The sequence below is a fragment of the Phacochoerus africanus genome, chromosome 9 (assembly GCF_016906955.1).
Source record: "Phacochoerus africanus isolate WHEZ1 chromosome 9, ROS_Pafr_v1, whole genome shotgun sequence".
NCBI lineage: Eukaryota > Metazoa > Chordata > Mammalia > Artiodactyla > Suidae > Phacochoerus > Phacochoerus africanus.
In genome coordinates, this window is record NC_062552.1 from 46,646,767 (window position 1) to 46,673,921 (window position 27,155).

Genomic DNA, 27,155 nt, shown 5'->3' on the forward strand with positions numbered 1-27,155 from the left:
AATCTCCCCTCCTCTCTTCTCTGCACCCTCCTTCATTTTGAAGATATACTTCTCACCAGGATTAATACAGGGTTTGCATTTAAAATTTTCATTTAACAAACAGAAAAATATTTTACTAGAAGGGAATGGCATTAAGGAGAAATGATTTTCCGTGTGCCCCGAGGCCGGGCATAGGCGGGATTTGATTTGCTATGTTCGGCTGGAATCTGGATTGATACGCAGAGATGAGAGGGGGTGTTTAATAAAATTTACATTTCATTTTTTTACTTGACATCCGTCTCCTGTCACTCATGATGAGAAGGCTGCAAATACCTTTTGTCAGAATCCAGTTGTGGAAGAGAGACTGGGAGATGAGAAGGCAGAAGGGAGAGAGGGGACAAGCAGAGCCTGGCTTGTTCCCCTCTTGTGGTTCCTTGAAGTGAACAAATCCACAGCGGTTGGAGGACATAAGAGCCAGCACCCTCCACTGGGAAGGAGCCAGTGCGGAGGGTGCCCGAAATTGACCTGGTCCAGCTGCCCCCTGGGGGGGGGGGGCTGTTGATGGAGTGTAGGGTTGAAGCTTCTGAGGGACTGGAAAAGAATCATGTCCACGGAAAAAGAGATGAGGAGACATCCAAGAGACAGGAGCAAAGACAAAACAGGAGGACCAGGTTCCCCTTTTGTTCAGTGAAACCATAGCATCTGTATCAGTTTTCTAGAGCTGTGTAACAAACTACCACAACTTAATGACTTAAAACAATACCCACAGTGGAATATCACTGTCTTAAAGAAGGAAATCCTGCCATCCGGGACAACATGATGGACCTGAAGAACATTTTCTAAGTGAAATAAGCCAGGCAGAATAGATCAATTACCTGTGAATCTTAAGTAGTCATACTCAGAAGCAGAGAGTAGAAGGTGATTGCCAGGATCTGGGGGCAATAGGGAGGTGATAGTCAAGGGGTACTTTGGTTATGCAAGAATAATTGCATAATAATAGTTTTGAAGAGCTACCCTCCAGCCTAGTGCCTACTGCTAACAATACCATGGTGTCCTCAGTCCTCCCTTGGTATCCGGAGGGAATTGGTTCCAGGAGCCCTTGTAGGTATCACTATTTACAATGCTCAAGTCTCTCACATAAAATGGCACAGCCCAACTGCATGTGTACCTAAATTTTTCTGAGAGGGTTGATCTTATGGAAGGGTTTACAGCACTTCTAGGGTTGTCAAAACGTGGATAAGCACACTGGATTATTTACCTACCCTCAAATTTAAGAAAACTTTGGAGACCCTATTTCTAAGGTCATACCCATAATGGAGCCCACACCTAAGGCTTTGGACCTAAGGCTTTATCTGAAGAGTCTGAGTCCCTGGAATCTACCTGTGGCAGGTGTAACCAAGAGATATCTTTGTGTTCAGGGTTATAATATCGCTTGCTGTGGGTTTAGAATAAACTCTTGCAGAGCAGGGCTGGAAGAACTGCACGGTGTGGCAGTACTCTGGGGAGGTGGAGGTTTTCCAGGGAGGGTTCTCAAGTGCTATGGGCATCGTATTGGGTCTACTCGTGACTTTGGATGAGCAGCTGCCTCCAATTGTTTGCTCATGTGAGAGAAGGAAAGGTAGCTCTTTCTTTCTTTCTTTTTAAAAATTACTTAATGAATTTTACCAAGTGAGACAGGTTGAGGGGTGGGGGGGATACACTGAGAGTTTGGGATGGAAATGGTATAAAATTTGGTTGTGATGATTGTGGTACACCTATAAATAGCTCTTTCTATTTGAATCTTACTGAGAGATATTGAACCCATAGTCACACACAAGTATTCCTTACCGGGTTTTCACACAGATAGGACCCTAGGTGGCATGTCTTCTATGACAGTCCAAGGACACTGGCAAGAAAACAGATTTGGTAGCATTTTAAACACTGCCCACCATAGAATAATATTTTCTTTGTTTAGAAATTTTCATTACTATTCCTTTTATTCCTGTTTGGCCTCTCTTCCTGGTCTATTCATCTTCTATTTAATATACTCTTTCTCCTAGCTATTTAATGCATATCTATATATAAAAGCATTTCTTATAAGCATTTCCTACCCCTGGAGATTGCTAACCTCTGGACAACCATAACTTGGAGAAAAAATTGTTTTGAATTTTTTTTCTTTTTGGCTTTTTAGGACCTCATGGGCAGCATATGGAAGTTCCCAGGCTAGGGGTCAGATTAGAGCTGTCACTGCCAGACTACGCCACAGCCACAACAATGCCACATCTGAGCCTTGCCTGAGACCTACACTTCAGCCATTGAAAAAGGCCAGATATAGAACCCACGTCCTCATGGATAATAATCGGATTCCTAAACCTGCTGAGCCCCAATGGGAACTCCCAGAATTTTTCTATAGGGAACCCAACATACTATACACATTGTTTTGCAATTTGCTTTATTATTTTAGCATAACATTATATCTTGAACAATCTTCTACAGCAGTCATTCTACTAGATAGATGTACCATTATATTACATAATTTTTTTTAAAAGAGGCAGGTTCAGTCCAAAAATGTTTCCAAGATTGACTTGCACGATTGTAAGCATTCAGCAATTGACTATTTCTCATTATAAAGTGGAGAGAAGAGTGGTATTTCTTTCCCATACTTTTCGTAAGGAAATTGATTTTCTTTCCTCTCATAATGACTACTTATTTTGAAATGAAAGATATAGTGATAATAAGGTCATCATTTTGAGACTGAAATAAGAAATAATCCAGAAGAAAATCAATTTGAATAACAGTGAATTCTAGAAAGTCCTTTAAAAGCATTAAACAAATCTGTCTGAAAACAGACCAGGTTGATGAGCAGAATCTATTCTTTTCTTGAATTGTGCCAAGCAAAGAAATCCCCAGTCTTTTTTGAGGTCTAGAAATAACACATTCTAGACGAATATTTGTAAATACCCAAATCTATGTATTCAATCATGTATACATGTATACATTTAAGTTTATAAAAAATGTTTTATCCCTTTTTAAAAAATTACATTATGGAAATGTGGTTTGCCCCTCAATCATATCTGTAATTGGCCATAGTGATATAATGTAAGTTGAAATCAACTGTTCTACACTTAGTAGAGTAATTCCTTTTGCTTATAGCTCTTTCAGAATTGACAGTGAATGCATTATAAATTCTGGAAACAAGATGTGGAATAAATACATGAATTTTAAATGATGAAGGTAATTAAAATTCTTTACTATTATTGACATGTACATGACATTTTATAGGAATTTGGTTGAGTAATATTTGCATGTGATTTACATTTGATTTCTCCACATTCATTTTTGCATATAGTTTGCATACCTTTCAATGTATAGTCATTTTATACATTTGGAGTTGGACTGCTAGATGGAAGAAAGTCATTCAATTGAATAATCTTTGAAATCCTTGAATCCTGAGTGACTAAAGCCTCTTGATATTCAGCAGCCTCTTTGGGCAATAAAAGGGGCAAGTCAGATTGGCCCAGGCTCTCACTCTGAGAGACAGGAAGCTCTGTCAGTGTCTGTTACCTTCTCTGAACACAGTCCCCAAAACTCGAGAACTGGTGGAAACTACCCCAGCTCCCATCATCCCTTTCAGCTTCAACATCCATAAATACTTATGATTATTTTTCAACTCTCTAGTATTTTAGTTTGTTCAATATCTTGGGGGGAGAGAGTCCACTACTAGAAAGCCGGAAGTGGGAGGTAAGCAGAGATTCTTTGAAATGTCACAGGAATAACACAATTTTCAATTACTTATTTGAATAAGGGTAAGTCTTGTTATTGCTGAGAAACTTTTAATGGCTTCCCTCTGTCAATGGCCTGAGTAAGTTTAGGGTTGACCTACAGTGGTACTTTATCTAGTCAGCGCATCTCCAGATATAATGAATGGACATCTGCTCTCTTTGCTTCCAGCATTTACCCAATTCTCCCACTTTTATGAGGAGGAAAAAGAGAACTGACTTACCTGAGTTGGGGATTGTGGCTAGACTCTGAAAGGCCATGACAGAGGGAAGTGCTCTCCAAGTCCACTCTGGATATTCAGGCCCAAAGAGTCCATTCTGACCTCAAGGCCCCTACGATTTGCTAGGGTAGAGTTATTAGGCAATTGTGGTTGTTCCTAAACAGAGGGATAGGGTCAAACATGTTTTCCAGAAAGATCATGTTTCATTCACACCTGGAGGATGGATAAGGAGATGGTAGAGACTGGGAGAAGGGTAAAGAAGGGGTAGAAATAACAGCTGATAGCTGACTTTGGGGGAAGGGTGAGCGAGACGGCGAAGTCATGGTTGATTTCTAGATTTCTGGTCTGAACACAGTGGCAAGTTTCAGGTCCTCTTACCCGTGTAACGGCTGTGGGATAACCTAGTGGAAATCCTCGGTAGGCAGCTCGATAAATCCTACAGAGCTCAGGAAAGATAGCTGGGCTGGAATTGGAGGTGGTGACAGGGAGCATGTGCAGACAAACCCTTCTCAGGTGGTTTTATACGCCTCAAAACCTTAGCTTCTGCCATGTGTTTGTACCAAAATATTACAACTCTTTGAGGACCCAAAGACTCCAGCACTCCTTCTGGGGGTAGCTTTAAGGTCTGAGATGTCCACAAGACACCTAAAGAATGGACAGAGAGACTGAGAACTTTCCCACCAGCTCGTGATGGAGCGATACCCTCAGAAAATGACTTTCTGCTAGTATCTCCTCTGGGGCTAATTCCAGGACATCATTGTTTAAAGTTCTGCATCTTTCTTCTGTTCTAATCCAAACATAGGACAGCCCCTTCAGCTTTCAGAGATTGAAAAATCCTGGTTTTAGATTTAGGGAAAAGCTGAACGTCAGCTCTTTCTAGATAGTTTCCTCACTTCTGCTGTCTTGGCTTTACTCCTTTGGCATATAAAAGCTTCTGGATCCAGAACCAAGGATACAGTCAGATTGCTTACAGCATCACTTAGTTTGAACACATAGCTCTACAAATGTGTGAATTTGGTGACATTGCCTTTCATATCCTTACTCAACTTACCATCAGTCAACTATCTGCTCTGATCACCATGTGAACCCCTAGCACACAGCCTAGAGAGGCTACACATGATATAATCTCTCCTCTATGAATTCTCTTCTCCAAAAAGCAGTTCTGTAATAATTAAGTTAGCTGATAAATCCACTCAGCCACTTGGTCATCTCTGGTCTCCCAATACGGTTTTCTCCCAGTTATAAGTTGGACTCAGTTATTGACAAAAAAGACTATTGTAAAATATAACTGTGGTCCATGGATAATTTCTTTCCCCAAACTTGCTATTTTTATATCTTTGTCCTTAACTAAAATCTCAGCAAAGCCCATGAGAATATTAACTTCCATGTGTCAGTACTCAAGAAGTGCAAACGTGATATATTTGCTCATCCATGAGCTCCTAATAATGATTGAATTTAAGCCATGAAATAAAGTCAGCTTGTGAAAAAACCAGGCAGTTGCCCTGTGGTTGGAAGATAAACTCTCACAGATCAAGGACTGGGATCTTCTGTCCTTCAAATAGTCCCAGAGGATAAGGAAATGTTTTGCTTTATGCTGTAGAATTAACTGTAGCAGATCAGACCTTTCAGGGTAACTTCAGTAAGAGAAGCCCAAAGCATTGTGGGTGGTCATCTTAGAGAAGCTAATGACGCCCCCTACTGGTAAAAATTAGTATTATATCATTGCTAAAACTGCAAAACCAGGAAGATAATCAGTTTCAGGCAAAAACATGTAAAAATTAACAAATATTTGGGAACCTATTGTTTGTCTGGCATTCTATTAGGATTCATGACAAACAAAAAAACCCCATAGATAACCGTTTCAATCTACAATCATTTAAGGGATGGTCTTCCATTTTAAAATTGAAAGCAGAGAATTCAGAGTCCATATTCTTCCTTCCTAGTGTCCAAACTAGTCAGAGCTCATCTCCTCTGCTCGTCATGATTTAGAAATATTCTGAACATGACTTTCAACTCAAACGCCCTCACTGCTTCTTGATCACAGCTGCCTGAACAGCTTCCGAACGTACTGAATGGAGGCAGAACGCCTCGGTGGCACGGCAAGAGGCCGCCTTCTCCTGGGAAAGCCCAAGGTTGACATTTTCCTCGCCCAGACAATGCTGGTCCTGCAATTGCTGCCTCTCTCGTCTGAGGTCCCCGCAGAGCAGGAGCATCTGATCTTGGCCTGCCAGATGATATCTGAGCACCTGCTCCTGCGCCCCCTTCCAGCTCTCAGTCTCCTGCAGACACAGCTGCTGAGCAGGAAGGTCTGGAGCACTGGTGTTCCTATGTAAGGCGACACTGCTGGTACTGGGAGAAGGCACCGCAGCCTCTCCTCTGCTGCCACCTTCCTCTCGGACCGCAGGGCGACTCAGCTTCCTTCTGGACACGCCATTCAGTGAATGATGGGGCACCTGGTTCAGCTTGCCCCGCATGAGCTTTAACTTCAAATCTGTGAGAGAAAGAGGTAGAAGAAATAGATTTAGTTCTCAATCTGTTGATTGCACATCGTGCATATTTAGCATTCCTGAAAAGATATTGTCAAATAATTAAAGACTGAGTTATATCACCTTGGGGATTTCCACATGTCTTTGGGAATATATACTTAAAACTATGGTATCTCATGCCCAATTTATAATTAATGCTAATTACTTAATACAAATTTGATCAGCACAGCTTCCCAGGGGGAAAAAAAAACTTTTTTTTTTGTCTTTTTTGTCTTAAAAGGCCGGACCCGCGACATACAGAGGTTCCCAGGTTACTGCTTGAATTGGAGCTGTAGCCACCGGCCTACACCTCAGCCACAGTATTGCCAGATACAGCTGCATCTGACTCACACCATAGATCACCCCAACACTGGATCCTAAACCCACTGAGCGCGGCCAGGGATAGAACCCGCAACCTCACAGTTTCTAGTTCGATTTGTGTCCCCAAGATGGGAACTCCTCAGAAAAAAAAACTTTTATGATGTTGACAAGTCAACAAGAATTTTTCATTGTTAAGTATACCAGGTAAATATGAAAATTAGACCAGAGTCAGGCCTTACTAAGTGGGTTAAATTGTGTTAAGAAATTTGATCTCTGGAGTTCCCGTAGTGGCTCAGCAGGAGTGGGAATGAACCTGGTTAGTATCCATGAGGATGCAGGTTTGATCCCTGGCCTTGGTCAGTGAGTTAAAGGATTCAGAGTTACAGTGAGCTATGGTGTAGGTTACAGGTGTGACTCAGATCTGGCGTCGTCGTGGTGTAGGCCAGCAGCTGTAGCTTGGATTCAACCCCTAGTCTGGGATAGTCCATTTGCCACAAGTGCAACCCTAAAAAGAAAAAGAAAAAGGAAAAAGGAAGAAAAAAAAAGAAATGTGAGCTCTAAAAACCTGTCTTATTAATACCTTTGACTTTCATCCCAACTTTGCAATTTAAATATCACTGACTTTATAAAAACATAAACATATACACAGATAAATATATAAACATGTATCCATGTATGTATATATAATTAGCCACTATAAGAATTACCTTAAAACACATGCTAGGCCTGAAATATTTTTTTCTATCCTGTCTTTCAAATCTCTCTGCCCTCTTTTACTCAGCTCCCCAAATGCCTCACTTCCTTCAGAAAGTATTTCCTAACTCATGAGTGTCTCCTCCTCATATTTCATTGGGTGCTAAGGTTTGTTATCAATCCATTTTTATAAACAAATAATGTATTACAGGTTAATTTTTCAAATGATTTTACTAAATTATAGCTTTTTAATCAAAGGCAATTTAAGATTATTCTGTTAATGACCTTATTCATTTTTATTCCAATGTATGTTCCTTGAAGACAGAAATAATTTAAAAATTATTTTAAATTTAAATAATTGATAATAATTTAATCATTTAAATAATTGATAATAAACACATATAGTAATTACAGCAATCACATGTTGGGCACCAAATTATATATATATATATATATATACACATATATACATATATACATATATATATATGTATATATGATTTAATCCTTACCGCAATTCTCTAAAGTCAGTGCTATTATTTTCTCCCTTTTAGAAGGCAGTCATAGAGATATGGAGAGATTTAAGTAATTTCCCTAGACCACATATAAAGTAGTGGCAATTCTTCCTTTACACAGTTCAAGATTTTTGGTTCCAAACACTGTACTCAGAACCACTCAATACTGGGTACAGTTAGGGAAAGCAATGGGGAGTTAAGAAGAATGTTTGGCTGGATACATGAATGGGAGTGTGGCATGCATGCAAATGTCATCTTCCTGGTGCCTTAAAGGAAAAAAAAAAAAGGTTGAGACCGATCCTGAACTCCCAAGAGGTGAGCGGCAGCACTGCCACTGACATTTCCCATCCCTGCTTTTCTCATATCTTATGACCAATGCATAAACCTGAATTTGTACACACGCATACTTTTATTTACAATGTACATGCTAATTTATGAGCCTGTGTATTATGCTCCTCTCTCAGTTTACTGAGACCAGTCATGGCTTGTGTTAGGAGACAGTAATCAGGTATATATCATAGGGTAAGAGACAGTATTGGGGCAAAGAATATCAACTTCCTCCCTCAATTTAACCTAACCATGAATAGGTACAGAGGTGAGGAAGAAAGAAGGGAATAACAACATCATATAAATATGTGTAGTAGCTCTCTAAAAAGACATATGTACTATACATCTTTTTTGTTTGTTTGTTTTTGCCTTTTTAGGGCCAAACCCTCAGCATATGGTGGTTCCCAGGCTAGGGGTTGAATCGGAGCTACAGCTACAGCTGTGGGCCTACACCACAGCACAGCAACGTGGGATCCAAGTCGCATCTGCGACCTACAGCACAGCTCATAGCAATGCCAGATCCTTAACCCACTGAGTGAGGCCAGGGATTGAACCTGCATCCTCATGGATGCTAGTCAGATTCGCTTCCGCTGAGCCATGATGGGAACTCCTCTACTACACTTCTGATTTGGAGCAGTAGAATGAGATGATGTTTATGTTGTTTCCACAATGTGTCCATGAATATTCTGCAAACCCCATATTATCCGTATCTTCTTTTCTCTCCTTTTCCACAGTCCGTTTGCCTAGCATGCATCTGCCATGGTCCTCTAACTATGGGATAAATTTCTTGCTTAGAGCTTTCAGGTTATCCTTGTCTCCCTATGGGATCTTCAAATCCTTCAAGAACTGTTCCTTGACAGCTCAAACTACATTGATTTATGCTTCAATACTTGGTGACAGGAATTTCTCATTTGACTTGGGCAACAGCTTCTACCACTGGTCACCTTTCCTTATATGACAGTCTTGTCTTCCTCTTAGGACTCTGAGCTCCTTGGAGGGACTTTTTGTGCCATTGACCTTGTCCCTCTGGTGTGCCCAGTTCTATCCATCATCTCTATTATTACCACTCCCACCAGGAGGAAAAGACATAGTTTATCAAGATCAGCAAATAACCAAAGAACAAGAATAATAAATTGTCAGGTGGAAGCAAACTTAAAAAAAAGGGAAAAAGAAAAGCTTTGAATTTTGATCCCTTGGTAAAACCAATACCACTTCACATAAAGGGAATCAAGCCCTACGAGTCATCCATTTTCAATCCATTGAAGATATTGTTATCCTGTTTTTGAGAGCCCGTCTTTGGAAATCTGTTCCCCCTTGTTCTTCAAGTCTGCATCTATTCATGAAAGACTAACACAAGCGTAGCTTTCCTTTGCAGGCCCCCAAACATTTAAGAATCTCCCATGAATTATTTACATGGCAGTTCCAATCAGCCACATACCTGACAGACTCCCCAGCCGAAATGAAAGTGCACTGTGTAAAGGTGCCGAGGGAGGCTAGCCGCCTCCCACTGTGAGGTTATAGACAGAACTAAGTCAGCACACATTATATGGCAGAGCCGACATCAGAAGGAATCAGATCCTTTGATCTTGGACCTCCACAGGAAGCTTAGATCTCAGACAAATTAGATAAAAAATGAATTTATAGTAGATATGTGTCCTCAGGCATTCAGCTGAATGTTTGGGTTTTAGGGAAGGAAGAATAGAGAGTAGCAAAACGTAAGAAATGGCATGCTCCTCTCCACCTCCACCTGGTTGATGACGCCCCGTTAAAATGGAAGGATCGGGTTTCAAGTTGCCCCTCCATGCTTCTTGTAGTCCCATTCGTGGGTTTGATTAAGTTTCAGAAAGAATGGGATATATATAGGAGTATATATCTTTTCTCTGCAAAAAGCAAGACTCAGTGGTTGGGGGACCTTCCAGGTTCATCCATAGTCCGCTATAACTTTTCCAGGAATCCTTAATGTCTTTGGATTCCAGAACCTTCTTGGGCAGCAAATATGCTGAGCCTATGATTTTAAAAATTTATGTGTGTAGCAGTCATTGGCCTCTTTCTTTTTTTGTTTTTTTGTTTCATTCCCTAGTTTATTGTATTTTTTAGATTCTACATATAAGTGATATCATGCAATATTTGTCTTTATAAAATTATTTCACTCACTGGCTTCTTTTGCAATGGGAAAATCAACAATGACTCTCCCCTCCCCTCTATCACCCCCATCTTTATATTTTGCTGGTCCAATCTTCACGTACTGCATTCAGTGTTGGATGGCCTGAATTTAGTACAAAAGACCCAAAATAATCACCTATATCTTGAAACCTAAATAAGATCTAAAGCAGAAAGCTGGGCAGCTAATTAACCAACATAAAGAATGTACTCCACTTCAGTTTCTCATTTGTCAATAAGAGAAACAGTCCTGCCCACACATTGAAGAAGGTATATGCAATAATTTTTTTTATCTTTTTTAGGGCCACACCCATAGCTCATGGAGGTTCCCAGGCCAGGGGTTGAATCGGAGCTGTAGCTGCTGGCCTACGCCACAGCAACACCAGATCCAAGCCAAGTCTGTGACCTACACCACAGCTCATGGCAATGTCAGGTCCTTAACCCACTGAGCGAGGCCAGGAATCAAACCTGCATCCTCATGGATACTAGTCAGGTTCATTTCCGCTGAGCCACAACAGGAACATGTATATACAATAATTAATAAAAACATTAAATTATTAATTTGTAGGTAATAATTAACATTTATTGATAAATATTGTGCATACTATTTTATGTCCTTTCTAATTCAACTCATTAATCTATCTGAAGTTTACTTTGGAATATTTTGAAGTGTGAACCTCAATTAGGCATAGATATAGAAATGTAATATATGATTAAGGGGATAATAAAAATGAAAGAAAACAGAAGCATTAGTCTATAAAAGAGTCTGTAAACTTGACTATTTAGAACATTCATTAATAAATATTCACAATGTATCACATTGACAAGTAACTCAACTCTCTGGTTGAGTTACCTTTCCCCACTAACAAAAAAATATCAATTTTCTATTAAAAAAAACCTTTGCATCATTGATCTACAGGGTTTTTTTGTTTTGTTTTGTTTTGTTTTGGGTTTTTTTTTTGTTGTTGTTGTTTGTTTGTTTTTTTTTTTTGTCTTTTTAGGGCTGCACTCACAGCATATGGAGGTTCCCAGGGTAGGGGTCTAATCAGAGCTGCAACTGCCAGCCTACACCACAGCCATAGCCATACCAGATCCGAGCTGCCTCTGTGACCTACACCACAGCTCACGGCAATGCCGGATCCTTAACCCACTGAGCGAGGCCGGGGATCAAACCGGCAACCTCATGGTTCCTAGTCAGATTCACTTCCTCAGCATTGCGACCAGAACTCCTGATCTATAGTTTTTGAAGAACTTTAGAATCTTACATTGTTCTACTCTGTGTAAAATAATTGGAACTGTGCTAAACCAAAGTTAATTTAGAAATAACTCAGGCCTTTGCAATCTAATTAGAAACATGTAATTCCCTATGTATTCAAGTCTTCTCATTAAATTATTCAATAGAATATAATTTTTATATAAGTCCCATATATCTTTTATTGTTTTTTTTTCCCCAGTTGGTCACTATTGTAAATTTATTTATTTATTTGGTTTTTTTAGGGCCACACCTGTGGCATATGGAAGTTCCCAGGCTAGGGGTCCAATCAGAGCTGTAGCTGCCGGCCTACGCCACAGCCACAACAACACCAGATCCGAGCTGCATCTGCGACCTACACCACAGCTCATGGCAACGCCAGATCCTTAACCCACTGAGCAAGGCCACGGATCGAACCCGAAACCTCATGGTCCCCAGTCGGATTCGCTACTGCTACGCCACAACAGGAACTCCAATTTCTTTATGTTTATGTTTGGCTTATACAATATGATTTTTGCATAGACTGACATCATATTTGAGTAGGTTATTAAGTTATTTATAAATTATAGCAATTAATAATAGAATTTTTAAGTTATCATTAAACAATTGTATCACCTGCAAACCATCATGTATTTCTCTAAAATTCTCTTAATTCTCCATCTTAATTTTGTTTTACATCTAATTTTCTTTCTTTGCATTCCAATATATATTACAAAATTGTGGTAAGAATAATTTCTGTGTTTTGTCCTCATTTAAGTAGGGATTCTTCAAAATTCCATTGCTGAATGTAATATTTGATCCTGGCTGCAAATAGCACTGGAATTCTCCATCTTATTTACCAGGAGCACTCTTATTCTTGTTTGCTTGTTTGTTTTTAAGTTTTCTTAAGAAATAAATAGTAGGAGTTCCCTTTGTGGCTTAGCGGTTAACAAATCTGACTAGGATAGATGAGGATACAGGTTTGATCCCTGGCCTTGCTCAGTGGGTTAAGGATCTGGCATTGCTGTGAGCTGTAGTGTAGGTTGCAGACATGGCTTGGATCCCACGTTGCTGTGGCTGTGGTGTAGGCCTGTAGCTTTAGCTCTGATTTGACCCCTAGCCTGGGAACCTCCATATGCTTTGAGTGTGGCCCTAAAATAGCCAAAAAAAGAAAGAAAGAAAGAGAGAAAGAAAGAAGTGGTATATTTTATATGAGTGTTTAAATCAGGAGTTGTTCATATCTTTTTTATTATACGGCATGGACATTTTATTTATTAATAACTTCCATATATAGTTTTACTTTCTCGTGAACTTGGAACAATTTCTGGCCCTGAACTGTTTTGTTCTTCATTGCGTCCAGACATCTCAGGCCAGTCCTCCCTTCTACTCTTCCTGTCATTCTTAAAGATGTATACTTATAAAAGGTAAATTGACAGTCTTTTTAAATTTTACATTCACAAAACACATCAATATAAGTCGATAGGACTCTGACATGGTAGAGCTAAAAAAAAAAATCCATGAAATTAATATTCATAGTCAAACTTGCATAGCATGGAGCTCTTTTCCACATGTCCGTTTTTTCATTCTCAAAACTGGGGACGTGGATTTCGCATGAATAACACACAAGAAACCAGTGGTCAGCATAGACCAGGGTACCATCTGGAGAAGGCAGCATCTAGGTCTGCGGCAGTAGGTGTCCTTCGAAGACGAAGGTGGGAGGCAGAAAGCTGGGAGAGGAAACTCAGGTAGCGAGCATCACCTAGAAGGGAGGAAGATACCACATCTTGCCGTATGGTTAGGACCCAGAAAATGTGTGGTCATTGTGCTGTTGTTACTTTTACAAACTAGAATAAACTTGTTCCATCTCTTTAAGATGATGTGAAGGGCTGTCCATTTTTTGGTTAGTGGTTATAAGAACCACTGGGGTCAGGGGTCTCTGGGGAGGGAGAGGGAAAGACAAAGGGCTTATTGGATCTCTGCCTTCATCATTCACTCAGCAATGGTTATCAATGGTCATGTCCTAACCCCTTTAGTAACTGTGCTGCTGGGACCAGAAAGGATACAGAACTTATACGAAGGATCTGGACAAGTGAGTATGAATAATTATATTACATATAAAAGGTGTTAAGTGAATCAGAGGAAAGTGTCCCAAAAGTTGAGTGAAGGGGACTATTCTTTCTAGATAACAGAATTTGAAGAAAGAGAAAAAGTATTTGATCTGGGATTGGAAGGAATGGAGACTAGATATGTGGATAAGTCAGAGATGGATATCTTTTTTTTTTTTTTCTTTTTTTTAGGGCTGCATTTGCAGCATATGGAGGTTCCCAGGCTAGGGGTCAAATCAGAGCTGCAGCTGCCGGCCTACACCACAGTCACAGCAACACAGGATCCAAGCCACATCTGAAACCTGCACCACAGCTCATGGCAATGCCAGATCTTTAACCCACTGAGTGAGGCCTGGGATCGAACCTGAAACCTCATGGTTCCTAATCAGATTCATTTCTGCTGTGCCACAGCGGGAATTCCAGAGATGGATATCTTGAAATTGAGAGGCTCATGTTATGTATGGTGAACACTGTCCTGGAGGGGAAGGAGAGGGAGTGGAGGATGGGCATATGCTGGGAGTGTGTGAACTGAGGCTGAACTCAAGATGTATCTGGGAAATGGGGGTGGAGGGGGTGAAATCCAAGATACTGCAGAGCTGGAATTGTTCAAGCCTCCCACACAATGGGGCAGGGTTGTGACAAGAGACCAGGGTTTAAAGATGACTCTGTGATGTTTAGCCTGGAAGATATGGGGGCTCCTCACCAAATCAAGGGAACAAGGGCACAGTTCAGAAGGAGTGGTACAAGACCAAGCTTTGACAGTGCAAGGCAGGGCTCCTTGCCTGCTCTTTGTAAACCTGAGTTTGGGCAAACTGTACAATTAAGCCCTTAGCAAATGGGATTGGAAACAGTGTGATACGATTTGGGAGCTGGAGGGACTCAACATGTAGCATAGAATAATGACATTCTTTTTCTCCTTCAGCCTTCCCTCCTATCTTTAAATTCTTCAAATACATATTGTTTATCATGACTGCTTTATGCTTAATTGTCTATTGCCTGAAACTATGCTCTCATTTTCCTCAAAATATTATTCTTATATCCCAGTCACATTAGAAACTCATAAAGGATAGGTGACCAAATAGCATCTCTCTGTAACTATACAGAGAAGACCTTATAAGTTACCAAAAAAAAAAATCAGGAGATAGAGACATTTAATATTTATTGGAAAATAAAATTTAATTTCATTCATTAAGACATTCCAGGAGTTCCTGTCGTGGCGTAGTGGTTAACAAATCTGACTAGGAACCATGAGGTTTCGGGTTCGATCCCTGCCCTTGTTCAGTGGGTTAACGATCCGGCGTTGCCATGAGCTGTGGTGTAGGCTGCGGACGCGGCTTGGATACTGTGTTTCTGTGGCTGTGGTGTAGGCTGGCGGCTGCAGCTCCGATTTGACCCCTAGCCTGGGAACCTCCATATGCCGCTGGAGCAGCCCAAGGAAATGGCAAAAAGACAAAAAAAAAAAAAAAAAAGACATTCCAGCAGTCTCTCACCAGAATGTTACATAGATATGTAATCATTTCTTCCAGGGTTTCTCACCTTTGGAATTACTGACATTTTGAATCACATAATATTTGTGGTGGGGGTGATTCTGTGCATTGTAAGATGTTTATGGGAATATCTTCTCACAAGATGCCAGTAGCATCACCCTTCTCCAAGCTGTGACAATAAAAATGTCTCCAGACATTGCAAAAGTCTGCTGAAGGTAGAATGACCAATTGTCCCCATTTGTCTGAGATTGGAGGGAGCTCCTGGGACACAAGCCTTTCTCTCTCTCAATCTCTCTCTCTTTTTTTTTTTTTTTTGGTCTTTTTAGGGCCATACCTGCAGCCTATGGAAGATCCCAGGCTAGGGGTTGAATCAGAGCTGCAGCCGCTGGCCTATACCACAGCCACAGCAATGCCAGTTCCAAGCCACGTCTGTGACCTACACCACAGCTCACAGCAACACTGTATCCTTAACCCACTGAGTGAGGCCAGGGATCAAGTCCACATCCTCATGGATACTAGTCAGGTCTGCTACTGCTGAGCCATGACAGGAACTCCAAGGCTTTCATTTTTTAAACTAGGAAAACCAGGATGAATTGGTTATCTTACTTGGGAGGCATAATTGCCCCTGATTAAGAATCACTGGTCTATGGGAACAAGGAAACATTTATACACAACAAATTCCAAAACTACAGGTGCTGTTATGGAGGTGTGCATTCAGTGTTTTTTAGAAACCTTAAGAGGAAAATATTCATTTTCATGGAGGTAGGGAGGATTAGGGAAGATTTTATGAAAAAAAAGAAAAAAAAAAAAGGCCTTCCAGCTGGTGCTGAAAATCTTGAAGATGTCTTTACAGGTGAAGACAAGCAACCCAATGGAAGAAACTGCATGCTGGAGTGTGTGCCAAGGTGTTCATCCTGGGAAAGTGAGCTGGTGGGTGAGTCTGAAGAAGGGACAAGAAGGTGAATCCCGAGTAAACTAGAAACATAGGCTAGAGGCAGGTCTTGGCGGACTTTGAGTCCTAAGTAACAGCAAGAAAGACCAACAATACACTTACACAGCACATGCGATACACAAGGAATCTCTCTGTGCTCTGTAGTGACATTGACCCACCATCTGCATCACAACCCTGAGTGGGGGCGCTCTCGGGACCATTTTCCGGATGAGGAAACTGAAGGGCAAAGAGAGGACAGTTGACCTACTTGAGGCCACAAATAAGTCAACAAGGGAATGAGAATTAAACCCAGTCAGGCTGACGCCTGGGTTCCAGGCTCTTTCTGTTTTCCTGTCTTTCCAACCCAGGCTGGGAATTCATTAAACTTTCAGAGTTTGAGAGTGACAAGAGCAGAGGCGAACTTTGGAAGCTGGCTCGGATGTGCCCTAGGTCAAGAGCCCAGGTAAATGTAAAATATGATGGGGCTGTGCTTTACTCCCTTGCTCCCCCATCACTATGCTCTGCCACCCCTGTTGCATTCATATATTTTTAGGTAAAAGCCATAACATGGTGAGTTTACAGTCTGAATCTCCTGGTCAGTGAAAATGCTTAACTCCACCATCTAAATATGTGTTCAGGCTCCTCTGTGAATGCAGAATGCTTCTGAGAGAGACAGCTAATTGCTCCATCAGCAAATGCCACAAGTTTAAAAACACAAATGGAAAGGGAAAGGGAAAAACACTAAAGTGCCATGGGTAATAATGAAATAAAACCAAATTTATTTAAAGCAAGCAATGATTAGGTGTTTTGTAGCTTGTAATCATTTCCGAAGAGAAGCAGGAGATGCCTCGTTACTTGCCTTGGGAAGGATGCTCTTAGATTTGGACAAAGCTCAGAAGACAAGAACAAATCTGCTGTGATCCCCAGGGGAGGATTTGGATAACACATCTTTCTATTTTTAACTGGGACATCCTAATAAAATGGCCTCTTTCACGCTCTCATCTCTTCAGTCTAAACTCTTCCACTCATTCCGGATAATTTATTAATAAGCCACCACATAAAAAATATTCCTTAATAAAACACCTGGGCTTTGTGGAGTAATTAAGCAGTTAATTTAAGCTGGGGGGGGGCACCCTGAAATTCATGTAGGTGGCCATATTAGATTACGGGAGAGATTTGCATCTCTCCTGCCATTTGCTGGGGAAAGAAGCTGGATACACCCCCCTCTTCACCTCGGACCCTTTGCAAACGCCTGTCCTGAATCTTCATGCCATAAGATGGATGAGAAGCTTCTGGAAACCAAAATCAAAGTGGTCTTAGATGGACTCCAGAAGGAGTTCCTGCCTGCTACACCCTGTCTCCATCCTTCACCCCACCCACCCACCCACTCACATTCCCCACCGCCTTCTGATGTAGGTCCATGAGCTGGAGTATGGCTGGCTAATTTGACAGGATTCTTTTTTAAAAATAGCTTTATTTTCTCTGTGGGGAAAAAAAAATCCAAACAGGCAAATAAACTGATACACAGATACGTACACAGTCACCAGAGTTCATTAAACTCATTAAGGGGAAGAACAACATTGAATTACCATGGTTTGGTTAAACATCCACTGGGAACCAGTAAGATTTATGTCCGTTTTCAAGCAGAAAATATCATGATACTTGCCTATTACTTAGGAAAAAAAAAAACAAACAAACAGAAATGGTCTTCTCTTTAAGATGTTTCAGATCGATGGAAGTTACATGAAAATTTTTCACACGTGTATTCATACTTAGCAAATCCATCTTGTGTTCTGCCTATTGTCCTTGTAGTTTCTGTGTCCTTAGGCCAAGGGCAAGACATTGGTCTGAGACGAATGCTTATCTTTTCTCCATTTGGCACCGATTCTAATGGCAATTTAACAACATAACAAGCCAAATCATCTGGCATAATGTACAGCATAGGCAAATAATACCTTTCGCTAAAAGTACAACTAAAGAACAAAGCAGAGCTTAATAAAGCTAACTTATTTCTCAAGGGGGATCTATAGTCAATCTGGTATTTGGCAACTACATTCTCTTCTTTCCCAGACGTGGTTATGTTGCCAAACTGGCAGCTTTGCAGTAGCTAAAGGAAAGATTATATGCCTATACTCTGGTTTTCCTTTTATCTATGTACCGAATTCAAATGTTAAACCAATAATCTTCCAGTAAAAAAAAGATATGTAAATGTCAACTCAAATAATCATTAATAGCTGAGTGCATCAGCTGGACTTGTACGTTCATATCCTGGGGTATAATGTCCTTGGGAAGAGGTGTCAAAGACTAAAGAAGGGGCTGTAAACCAAACTGATTCAGAAACTGGCAGCCAGTGGAGGCTACAGTTCACACACAATGGGTTTCTCATGTGGGAATTATCCCATTGGCCAGGCTTACCTTCTGCCATCACGGGGCCCTCTTTTTTAGTCTCCACGTGTGTTCCTTGGCATTTGGATAAGACATGGATACAATTCTTTGGATCATTAATCTGGGATTCAGAAATCTCTTCACTTTTTATTTCTGCATAAATGAAAAAAAGTGATTTATTTTTCAGAATAAAATGACATTATTGTAAAGGAACCCTCAGTGTTAAGATGTTTCCCTGGTCCTCTCCCCCTCAAATGATGGTGATATACATGCCATAGAATGTAATACTCTATTGCAATATTCTCAGGGCTTCAGGAATGTTGAAATAAAATCCCACACATTGGCCGCCAAAACTGAGGTGTAAAATCGTATTGTCCAATACAGTTGCCACCACGTGGGGCTACTGAACTTGTGCAATGAGACTAGTCTGAATTGCGACTTGCTCTATGGGGTAAAATACACACCTGATTTTGCAACAATGTAAGATGTCCAATATTTTTATATCCATTACATGTTGAAATATTATTTTAATGTACGAGGTTAAATGGCTACTAGGAAATCGTACTATATTCCTTGCCTTTGGAGTTCATGTTATCGTCTGTTGAAGAGAGCTGGTATAGAACATGACGAGCATATTTTTTGTATTTTGTTTTTAAATAATTATAGATTCACAGAAAGTTTCAAAGAAATGTACAGGGAGGACCCAGGCACCTTCATCCAGCCTTCTCTCCATTTTCAACAACTTGCATAACTGTAGTGTGATGTCAAAAACTAGGAAATTGGCATTGGAGCAATTCACAGAGCTCATACACAGGTGTGCTTTTTTTTTTTTTTTTTTTTAGTTTTTAAAATACTTTATTCACATTCAGGACATGATTTTTTTTTTAAGTAAAATTTGGTTCAGTCTCCTCCCACCCCCTTCCATATTACAAAAATAATATGCATTGATTATGGAACATGACAAAGTACAGTTAAGCAAAAAGAAACTAAAAAAATCACCATTGGAGTTAACTCTACATTTTATTATACATCTGTCTAGATATTCCCATATATAGTTATCATTTCTCCTTTTATGAAAATGTGGTTTCACTGACTATAAAATACTGCAGTTGTTTTATAGACCTGGTTTTAAAAAAAAAAAAAAAAGCATGTAGATGTTGTTAAGGATAGGCTTTCATCTCCTGGAAATAACTTAAACTGTTTATTTGGTGAGTGTTGATGCTGTCTGAACTTCACAAAGGTTCCCTAAGGAACTCTCAACTTCTCAGATCATCTCCATGACACCATATTTCTTGATCTGTAATTTTCTGATCTCTGACAAAAAAAGTGTATCTGGTTTTCCTGGGTCAAAACTACTTAATTTTAGATAAGTTTATGCAAATTCAGAGGTGTGCTTTTGGTCTTCAGTCTATACTTGACTGAAGTGATGCTTTCTCTTCTATGCATTTAGTCATTAAATATATTAATAAAAGGACATTTACTACATTCCTCATGCCAGGCACTGTTTCAGGCATTGGAAAGACAATGATAAGTATGAAATGCCAGCTCCCCGCTATCCTGGAACTTTTGTTCTAGTTGAATGGTAGAGGATAAACAAGTAAGTGTGTAATATAACGTCAGCTAACACCATGTCATGACATATGACGATGTTCTCAAGGAAAAGGACTTTTGTGATTGAGTTTTGAGCTAGACTAGTTGATTTTTTTCAGAGAATATCATCTTGATATTGAAAGAACTTGAAAGAAGGACTGAAAGACAAATTATGGTTATTCATACTTGGGTATTTGGGAGATTTTTTGATATTGTTTATTATAGTTGATTTACAGTGTTCTATCAATTTCCGCTGTACAGGAAAGTGACCCAGTTATACACATATATACATTCTTTTTCTCACATTATCCTCCATAATGTTCCATCGCAAGAAACTAGATATTGTTGCCAGTGCTATACAGCAGGAACTCATGGATAATCCACTCCAAATAAATTGTTTTTTAAGTCAATTGAAGTGAGTCTGTGACTTCAAAGAAACAACTGACAGTATTGTTGCTAGTGTTATGAATCAAGCTCACATGGGAAATTTTAGATTTTTAAAAAATTTTTTAATTTTAATTTTTATGGCTGTACCTGTGGCTTAGGGGTGTTCTCGAGTTAGGGGTCGAATCGGAGCTGCAGCTTAGGGCTACACCACGGCCATGGCAACACCAGGTCCAAGCCACATCTGCAACCTATGTCTAAGCTTGTGGCAATGCCAGATCCTTAACCCACTGGATCAGACCAGAGATCAAACCCACATCTTCATGAAGACAACACTGGGTCCTTAACCTGCTAAGCCAAAATGGGAACTCTTGAAATTTTAGAATTTTAGAAAATTTGTATCAACTACTATGAGCTTCACAGATTTCTAATTCTGTTGATATTAATATGTGATTGTTTAAAAAAATGGTAGAATGAAATATATCAGCATTAGGTATATCAGTAAAACAACATTTCCCAAGTGAGCAAAGAATAATGTTTCAAAATCATCCATGGGTAAAAGCTTCACTGAAAGCTCAAAGTATACTAGTATGCATTTTTTTTGAAACACAGTATAAAAGTACATTGAGGAGCTCCCATTGTGGCACGGCAGAAACGAATCCAACTAGGAACCATGAGGTTGTGGGTCCCATCCCTGGCCTCAGTCAGTGGGTTGAAATTCCAGCACTGCTGTGAGCTGTGGTGTAGGTTGCAGATGTGGCTCGGATCTGGCGTTGCTATGGCTGTGGTGTAGGCCAGCAGCTGCAGCTCCGATTCAACCCCTAGCCTGGGAACCTCCATACGCCACAGGTGTGGTCCTAAAAAGCAAAAAAAAAAAAAAGTACATTGAGATGTAACTTTAAATAACTACCTCTTGTCCAGTTTGGTTTCAGTATCAAGAAAGAATATCCACAATTATCTATAAAAGCTAGTAAAATATTCTTCCTTTGTCTATTATGCATCTATTTGAGGCTGTATTTTCTTCATATACTTCACCCAAAACAATACATTGCAACAGACAGAATGTAGAAGCTACGAAGAGAATCCAACTGATTTATATATATACACATATATACATATCTATAAGTATATATGTATACAGATATAGAGATACAGATATATATCTATATATATATTTTATGGCTGCACCCATGGCATATTGGAAGTTCCCAGGCCAGAGACTGAATCCAAGCTACAGTTGCAACCTGAGCCAGAGCTGTGGCAATGCAAGATCCTTTAACCCATTGCACGGGGTAAGGGCTTGAACCTGTGCCACCACAGCCACCTGAGCGCCCCCCCAAAACACAAACACAAATGCATACATTTTTAGATTTAAGAACAAAGACCAAAACCTGTGATTCAACAAATCACAGGCAACAAGCCAGGATGAGAGCTCATTCTTCTTGAGAAAGACAAAGAATCCAAAGTTTCCTTGTTGTCTATCCTCCCACCCAATGACCACAGGGAGAGAGGCAGAGACCACACTGAACTTAATTCAGAATAAAGAGCATTCTAGTAGAGCTTTGTGCCCAGCGTGTCTCAGAAATCCAAGCACAGTGAACTGTCTAGTGGTGGCACCATGCTTCCTCCTCTTTCCTTCCTTTATTTTGACTTTCTTTCTTTGCCTCTCCTACTGTCACCTCTTTTATACCCATTCTTCCTATCACTTTGGTTTCCTAGTGTCTCCTAACATCACGTGTCCACCCCTGCCCCCCGCCCAAAAAGGAGAAAGTTTGGCTTCTGGGAAAACATCTAAGAACATAATCTCTATATTCCTAGAAGTAAAAAGCACTCTCTTCCTTCTTCTGAAAAAGAAGAGGACATTTTCCCTGGATGACTGACCTCTCCTTTTGGAGGGTCACCTGAGCTGCAGTGTTTCAGAGAGTGGGATCTGGAGGGAAACAAATTGCCTAGCTGGATCCTGGTGGTGAGAGATTGGACAAGTCACTTAGCCTTTCTGTGCTCCATGCTCCACCTCTGAAACCCAGACATCATACACAGAACCTACTTCATAGGGCTGTTGTGAGGACAGAATGAATTCACATCTCTAAAGTACTTAGATCCCGGTCCATAGTGGGTATTCAGTAAATATAAGCTGTCATTATTATTGCTATTATTATTATTTATGATTGGGCAATCCTTGTCTCCACTTTAACAAGTGAGAAGTTTGGCTCCATCTACTTTGACGTGTTGCAGAGGCTCATTAAAATTTCTCTTTGGGGGAAAAAATAGTTAATATATTATACATGATTTTTTTCCCCCAGATGGCTTTTCCCTCCCAGGTTCCCCCCCCCCAAAAAAAAATATACATACTTCTGCTTTTGCTTTTCTTAAACCAACAACATATGAGGCAGCACAGAGCCATCCATGAGACCCCGGAGCACAGGAAGGCAGCCAGGATGATGGTGGACTTCTCGGATGGAGTTGCAGGTAAGACAGCAAATGACCTGGAGCGAGCTGTAAAATTGGCCCCTGTAAAAAAAAAAAGTTAAATACAAAATGATAATAATAACGTATTAACTGGATGCTAATATAATAAAATATTGTGGAAAAGATATGGTTATAACAATTCCTGGCACATAGTTGGTTTGATAAACATTTATTGAATTAGATGATTAAATACATGGGTCAATAATAAATCTAAGACACATGTTTATTTTTTTTGGCTATTTACTTATTTTTTACTTTTATTTTATTGAAGTATAGTTGATTTACAATGTTGCATTTGTTTTAGGTACAGCAAAATGTTTCAGTTCTACATATCTATGTATCTATTCTTTTTTCAGATTCTTTCTCCTTATAGGTTATTAGAACATATTGAGTATAGTTCCCTGTGCTATACAGTAGGCTCTTAATTGCTTATATATTTGCCATATAGTAGCGTGTATGTGTTAATCCCAAACTCCTAATTTATCCCTCCCTTTTTCCCCTTTAATAACCATAACTTTTTTCTAGATCCGTAGGTCTATCTCTCTTTTGTATAAGACGCATATTTATGAAGAACTTCAAGATTCCAACAATAATATACAGTTATTCTTTCCAATTCTGTACGTTACTAATGGGGAATACTTCCAATAAACTCCTATTTTCAGACATACTTTCTCCACCAGTGCAAATCTGTGGCTTCACTCTTCTGTTACTAATTAGAACAGAAGCACTCTGGGCTCCAGATTGGGTGAATCTACTTGTGATGATATATGTATCTTACTTAAAACATGGAGTATATAACACATCAAAACAGGGATCCAAGAACTCCTACTATGGAGCCAAGAGAATTTCTAAGGTCCACGAGAATTTTGTTATCTTGGAATCTGGAGTAGAGCAGGGGCCAATGACAGAGCCACTCTGGCAATGGATGATGAGTCAGAATGGCCATTCCTTCAGAGAGTACATCTTCCTAAGAACTCATCTCAAACTCCTCCCCTTTTTGTAGATTGATAAATTTGGTTCTCATGCCATTAGAATTTTTGAAGCAAGGGGTAATAAAAGAATCTAAAAAAGAAAAAAACAAACAAACAAGCAAAAAAAACAAACCTTGCCTATACACACGAAAACCTGTACACAAATGTTTACAGTATCTCTACCAACAATCACCAAAACCTGGCAACAATCCAAATGTGCTCAACAGATGAATGGATAAGCCAATGGTGGTTTATCCCAACAATGGAGTACGACTCAGCCAAAAAGAGAAACAGAAAAAGAAAAGGGGGGAGGAGAAGCAGGAGGAAGAGAGGGAAAGAGGGTGGATAAAAAGAGGGAGGGAGGAAGGAAGGAAGAAAGGGACTCTTAATAATCTATAACTGGGTTGAATACCCAAGGCATTATGAGTGAGAAAAGCCCATCTCTAAAGGATATATACAATTTCACTTATATGCTATTTAAAAAAACAAAACTATAAAGATCACGTTGCTAGGATGTGACGATGGAAGAACAGCATAAGGGACACTTTTGGAAACATTCTCTATCCTAATTGTGGTGATTATATGAATCTATATATATCTTTGAACTCATAAAATGACATAACACAAAAAGATCATTTTTACTGTAGAATCTTATTTAAGAAAATATGCATTTTAAAAATGTGCCTATAATACTGCAGATGATAAATATGGTCATCATTTTAGTTGTAGGAATGGTTTCATGGAAGTATAGATTCATCAAAACTTATCAAATTGAATGCTTTAAATATGTGTAGCTTATCATATGTCAATTACATCTTAAGACAAAAATTTAAGTTAAAAAAAAAAAACCGCTTCTCTGTGAGCACAAGTTAGTTATAACCAACATTTTTGAGGAGCTCTTTCAAAACAACTAACCCCAAATCTCTTCTTGTATCTGAATAATTTAGGCAAAAACAGTTTTTACTTTGTCTACTCAAGGAAACACCATGTTTTCTTTGCTGTGCTTCCCTTGGGCAGAACGTGGCAATTTGATTGGAAGTTGTAGTCAGATCTGCAGTCTCTTGACCCCTGGCTGACTTGGTCCTAAAGCTACTGTAACAAAATTATCTAGGAACACCTCTTCTGTGTGTACATCTTATACTTGAACCATATTGGGCTTGTTTGTTATCAATTAGTTGATTTTGATGGACAGCTGAATAAGCTAACTCTAGCCCAGCAACAGGGGGATGGATTTTCCTAGAGATTCACAGAAGTAAAAGCAAAAGTCTTTATTCTTTTATCCATTTTCCAACAACTGCTCAGGGATTGTTTACTTCATGAAGTAGGTAAGTTACTGCTCTCATTCTTAAGATATTTACAAGCTAATAAGTGAAATAACATAGGCATACATATCTTAGTAATACGGATCAGAATGTGATCCATGCCATCAGAGTAATGCAAGTTAACTGCTTTGGAAGGTTATCTTCCATTGATAGGATTTTAAAAACAATCCCAGAGGAAGGAGCATCTAAACAGGGTTTTGAAGGTTGAGCAAATAAAAACAGAAAAGAGAACAAAGCAATTGATGCTGAAAACATTTACTGGGAACTACTAGGAATTAATGCCGGAAAGCATGTGAGACAAATATTGGTGGGCATTAAATGTCAAAAGCCAAAAGGCCCTTGACCATATTCTGAAGACCATGAGATGTCACAGAAGGAAAAATTCTGCCCTGAGAAGGAGCATGAGGCACCTGGGATATAGGAGATCAGGCCACGGAAGTGTTTTAGGACACAATCACAGAAGGCTGAAGTCAGACCTAAGGTTTACAAGCCTGGAGCAGTAACCTGGGTCTAAGGGTAGAGACCATCTGTTTTAAAATCATTTTACTAGCAGAATGTTTGGGTTTTTTTTAATGCAATCTTATATTTACTTCAGTATGCTCATGTATTCCTAAACAAATATTTATTTGTGACTATGACATGCCAGGTTTTTGTTTTTTTTTTTCCACCCCCTGAGGATGTAATGCTGAACTAAACAGAATTCCTGTCCCTTTGGGGACTTAGGTTCTGGTGGGGGACAGGGCAGGCAGCAGACAAGCAAATACACAGATACTCTGATGCCAGAGAGTGAAGGATGCCCTGCGGCAGACAGAGTGGGCTGGAGAGGGGAGCAGGGTAGGGACAGTGGTGTAGACAGAGTAGGGCAGAAAAGGGCTCTGAGAAGCCACCCTGAGTGAACTGGTGAGTGAGCATGTGAATTTATGGAGGAGGAATATTCTAGACTTGAAAATGGCAAGCGACATGGAGTTTTTCTTGGTGAGGTGGCAGGGTACACCCCATCTCAGCCCAGCAGCCTCACAGAACCCTCTAGGAGCTCCAAGGCTCCAGGAGATGGCTAGAGAAAGGACAGCCCAGACCATGGTAATGACAGTGCATGTGGAAAGGTGGGTGAGAAGTCAGTAGAACAAATTTACAGACACCCTGCTCTCTTGGCACGTCTCGGGAAGTTCAGAAATGGATAAATGAGCTGAATTAGTCTACCTGTTAGAAAAACTTGTGAGGATGCCTTACACACTTCATCAGACCTATGTAACCTCTCAGTGCTTCATTTTCTATATTTCTAAACTAGCATAGTGATTAAAGCCAACAATACTGTGTAATAAACTTCACCGCTGCTGAAAGACTAGATCTTAAATGTTCTCACCACAAAAAGAATGATAATGATGGGACTTCCCTGGCAGCTCAGCAGGTTAAGGATCCAGTGCTGTCACGGCTGTGGCATGGGTTTGAGCCCTAGCCCAGGAATGCCCACATGCCATAGACGTGGTTTAAAAAAAAAAAGAATGGTAATTATGCAATGTGATATAGGTGTTAGCTAATGCTACAGGAGTAATCATATGCTATACATCTTTAACTGATACAATGTTAAGTCAGTTGTATCTCAGTAGAAAATAAATTCTCTATCTATGTTAAGTGAACTAAGTCCTAAATTATAAGTCTATGTCTGTCTGTGGAACTATATCTTCGTATGCAATAATCAGCTAAACACTGAGAAAAGTAATGCCTATTTCCACTAAACAAAAAGAAAGATATGGACCATCTTGGAAATTTTAGGAAGACAA

At 39.8% G+C, this 27,155-nt stretch overlaps 1 protein-coding gene across 2 annotated transcripts in view; it reads right to left on the reverse strand.

Moving 5' to 3' along the window:
* Positions 1-2,414: 2,414 nt before the first annotated feature.
* The window catches only part of PKHD1 (PKHD1 ciliary IPT domain containing fibrocystin/polyductin), a 484,027-nt gene continuing 459,286 nt past the window's right edge, over positions 2,415-27,155 (reverse strand). For both annotated transcript variants that reach the window (XM_047795623.1, XM_047795624.1), the window contains 3 exons: positions 22,965-23,123; positions 18,669-18,791; positions 2,415-6,449 (listed from right to left, as the gene is read on the reverse strand). In XM_047795623.1, the coding sequence (XP_047651579.1) occupies positions 5,983-6,449; positions 18,669-18,791; positions 22,965-23,123 (749 nt within the window). In that variant the 3' untranslated portion in view covers positions 2,415-5,982. The remainder of the gene's footprint in view (positions 6,450-18,668; positions 18,792-22,964; positions 23,124-27,155) is intronic.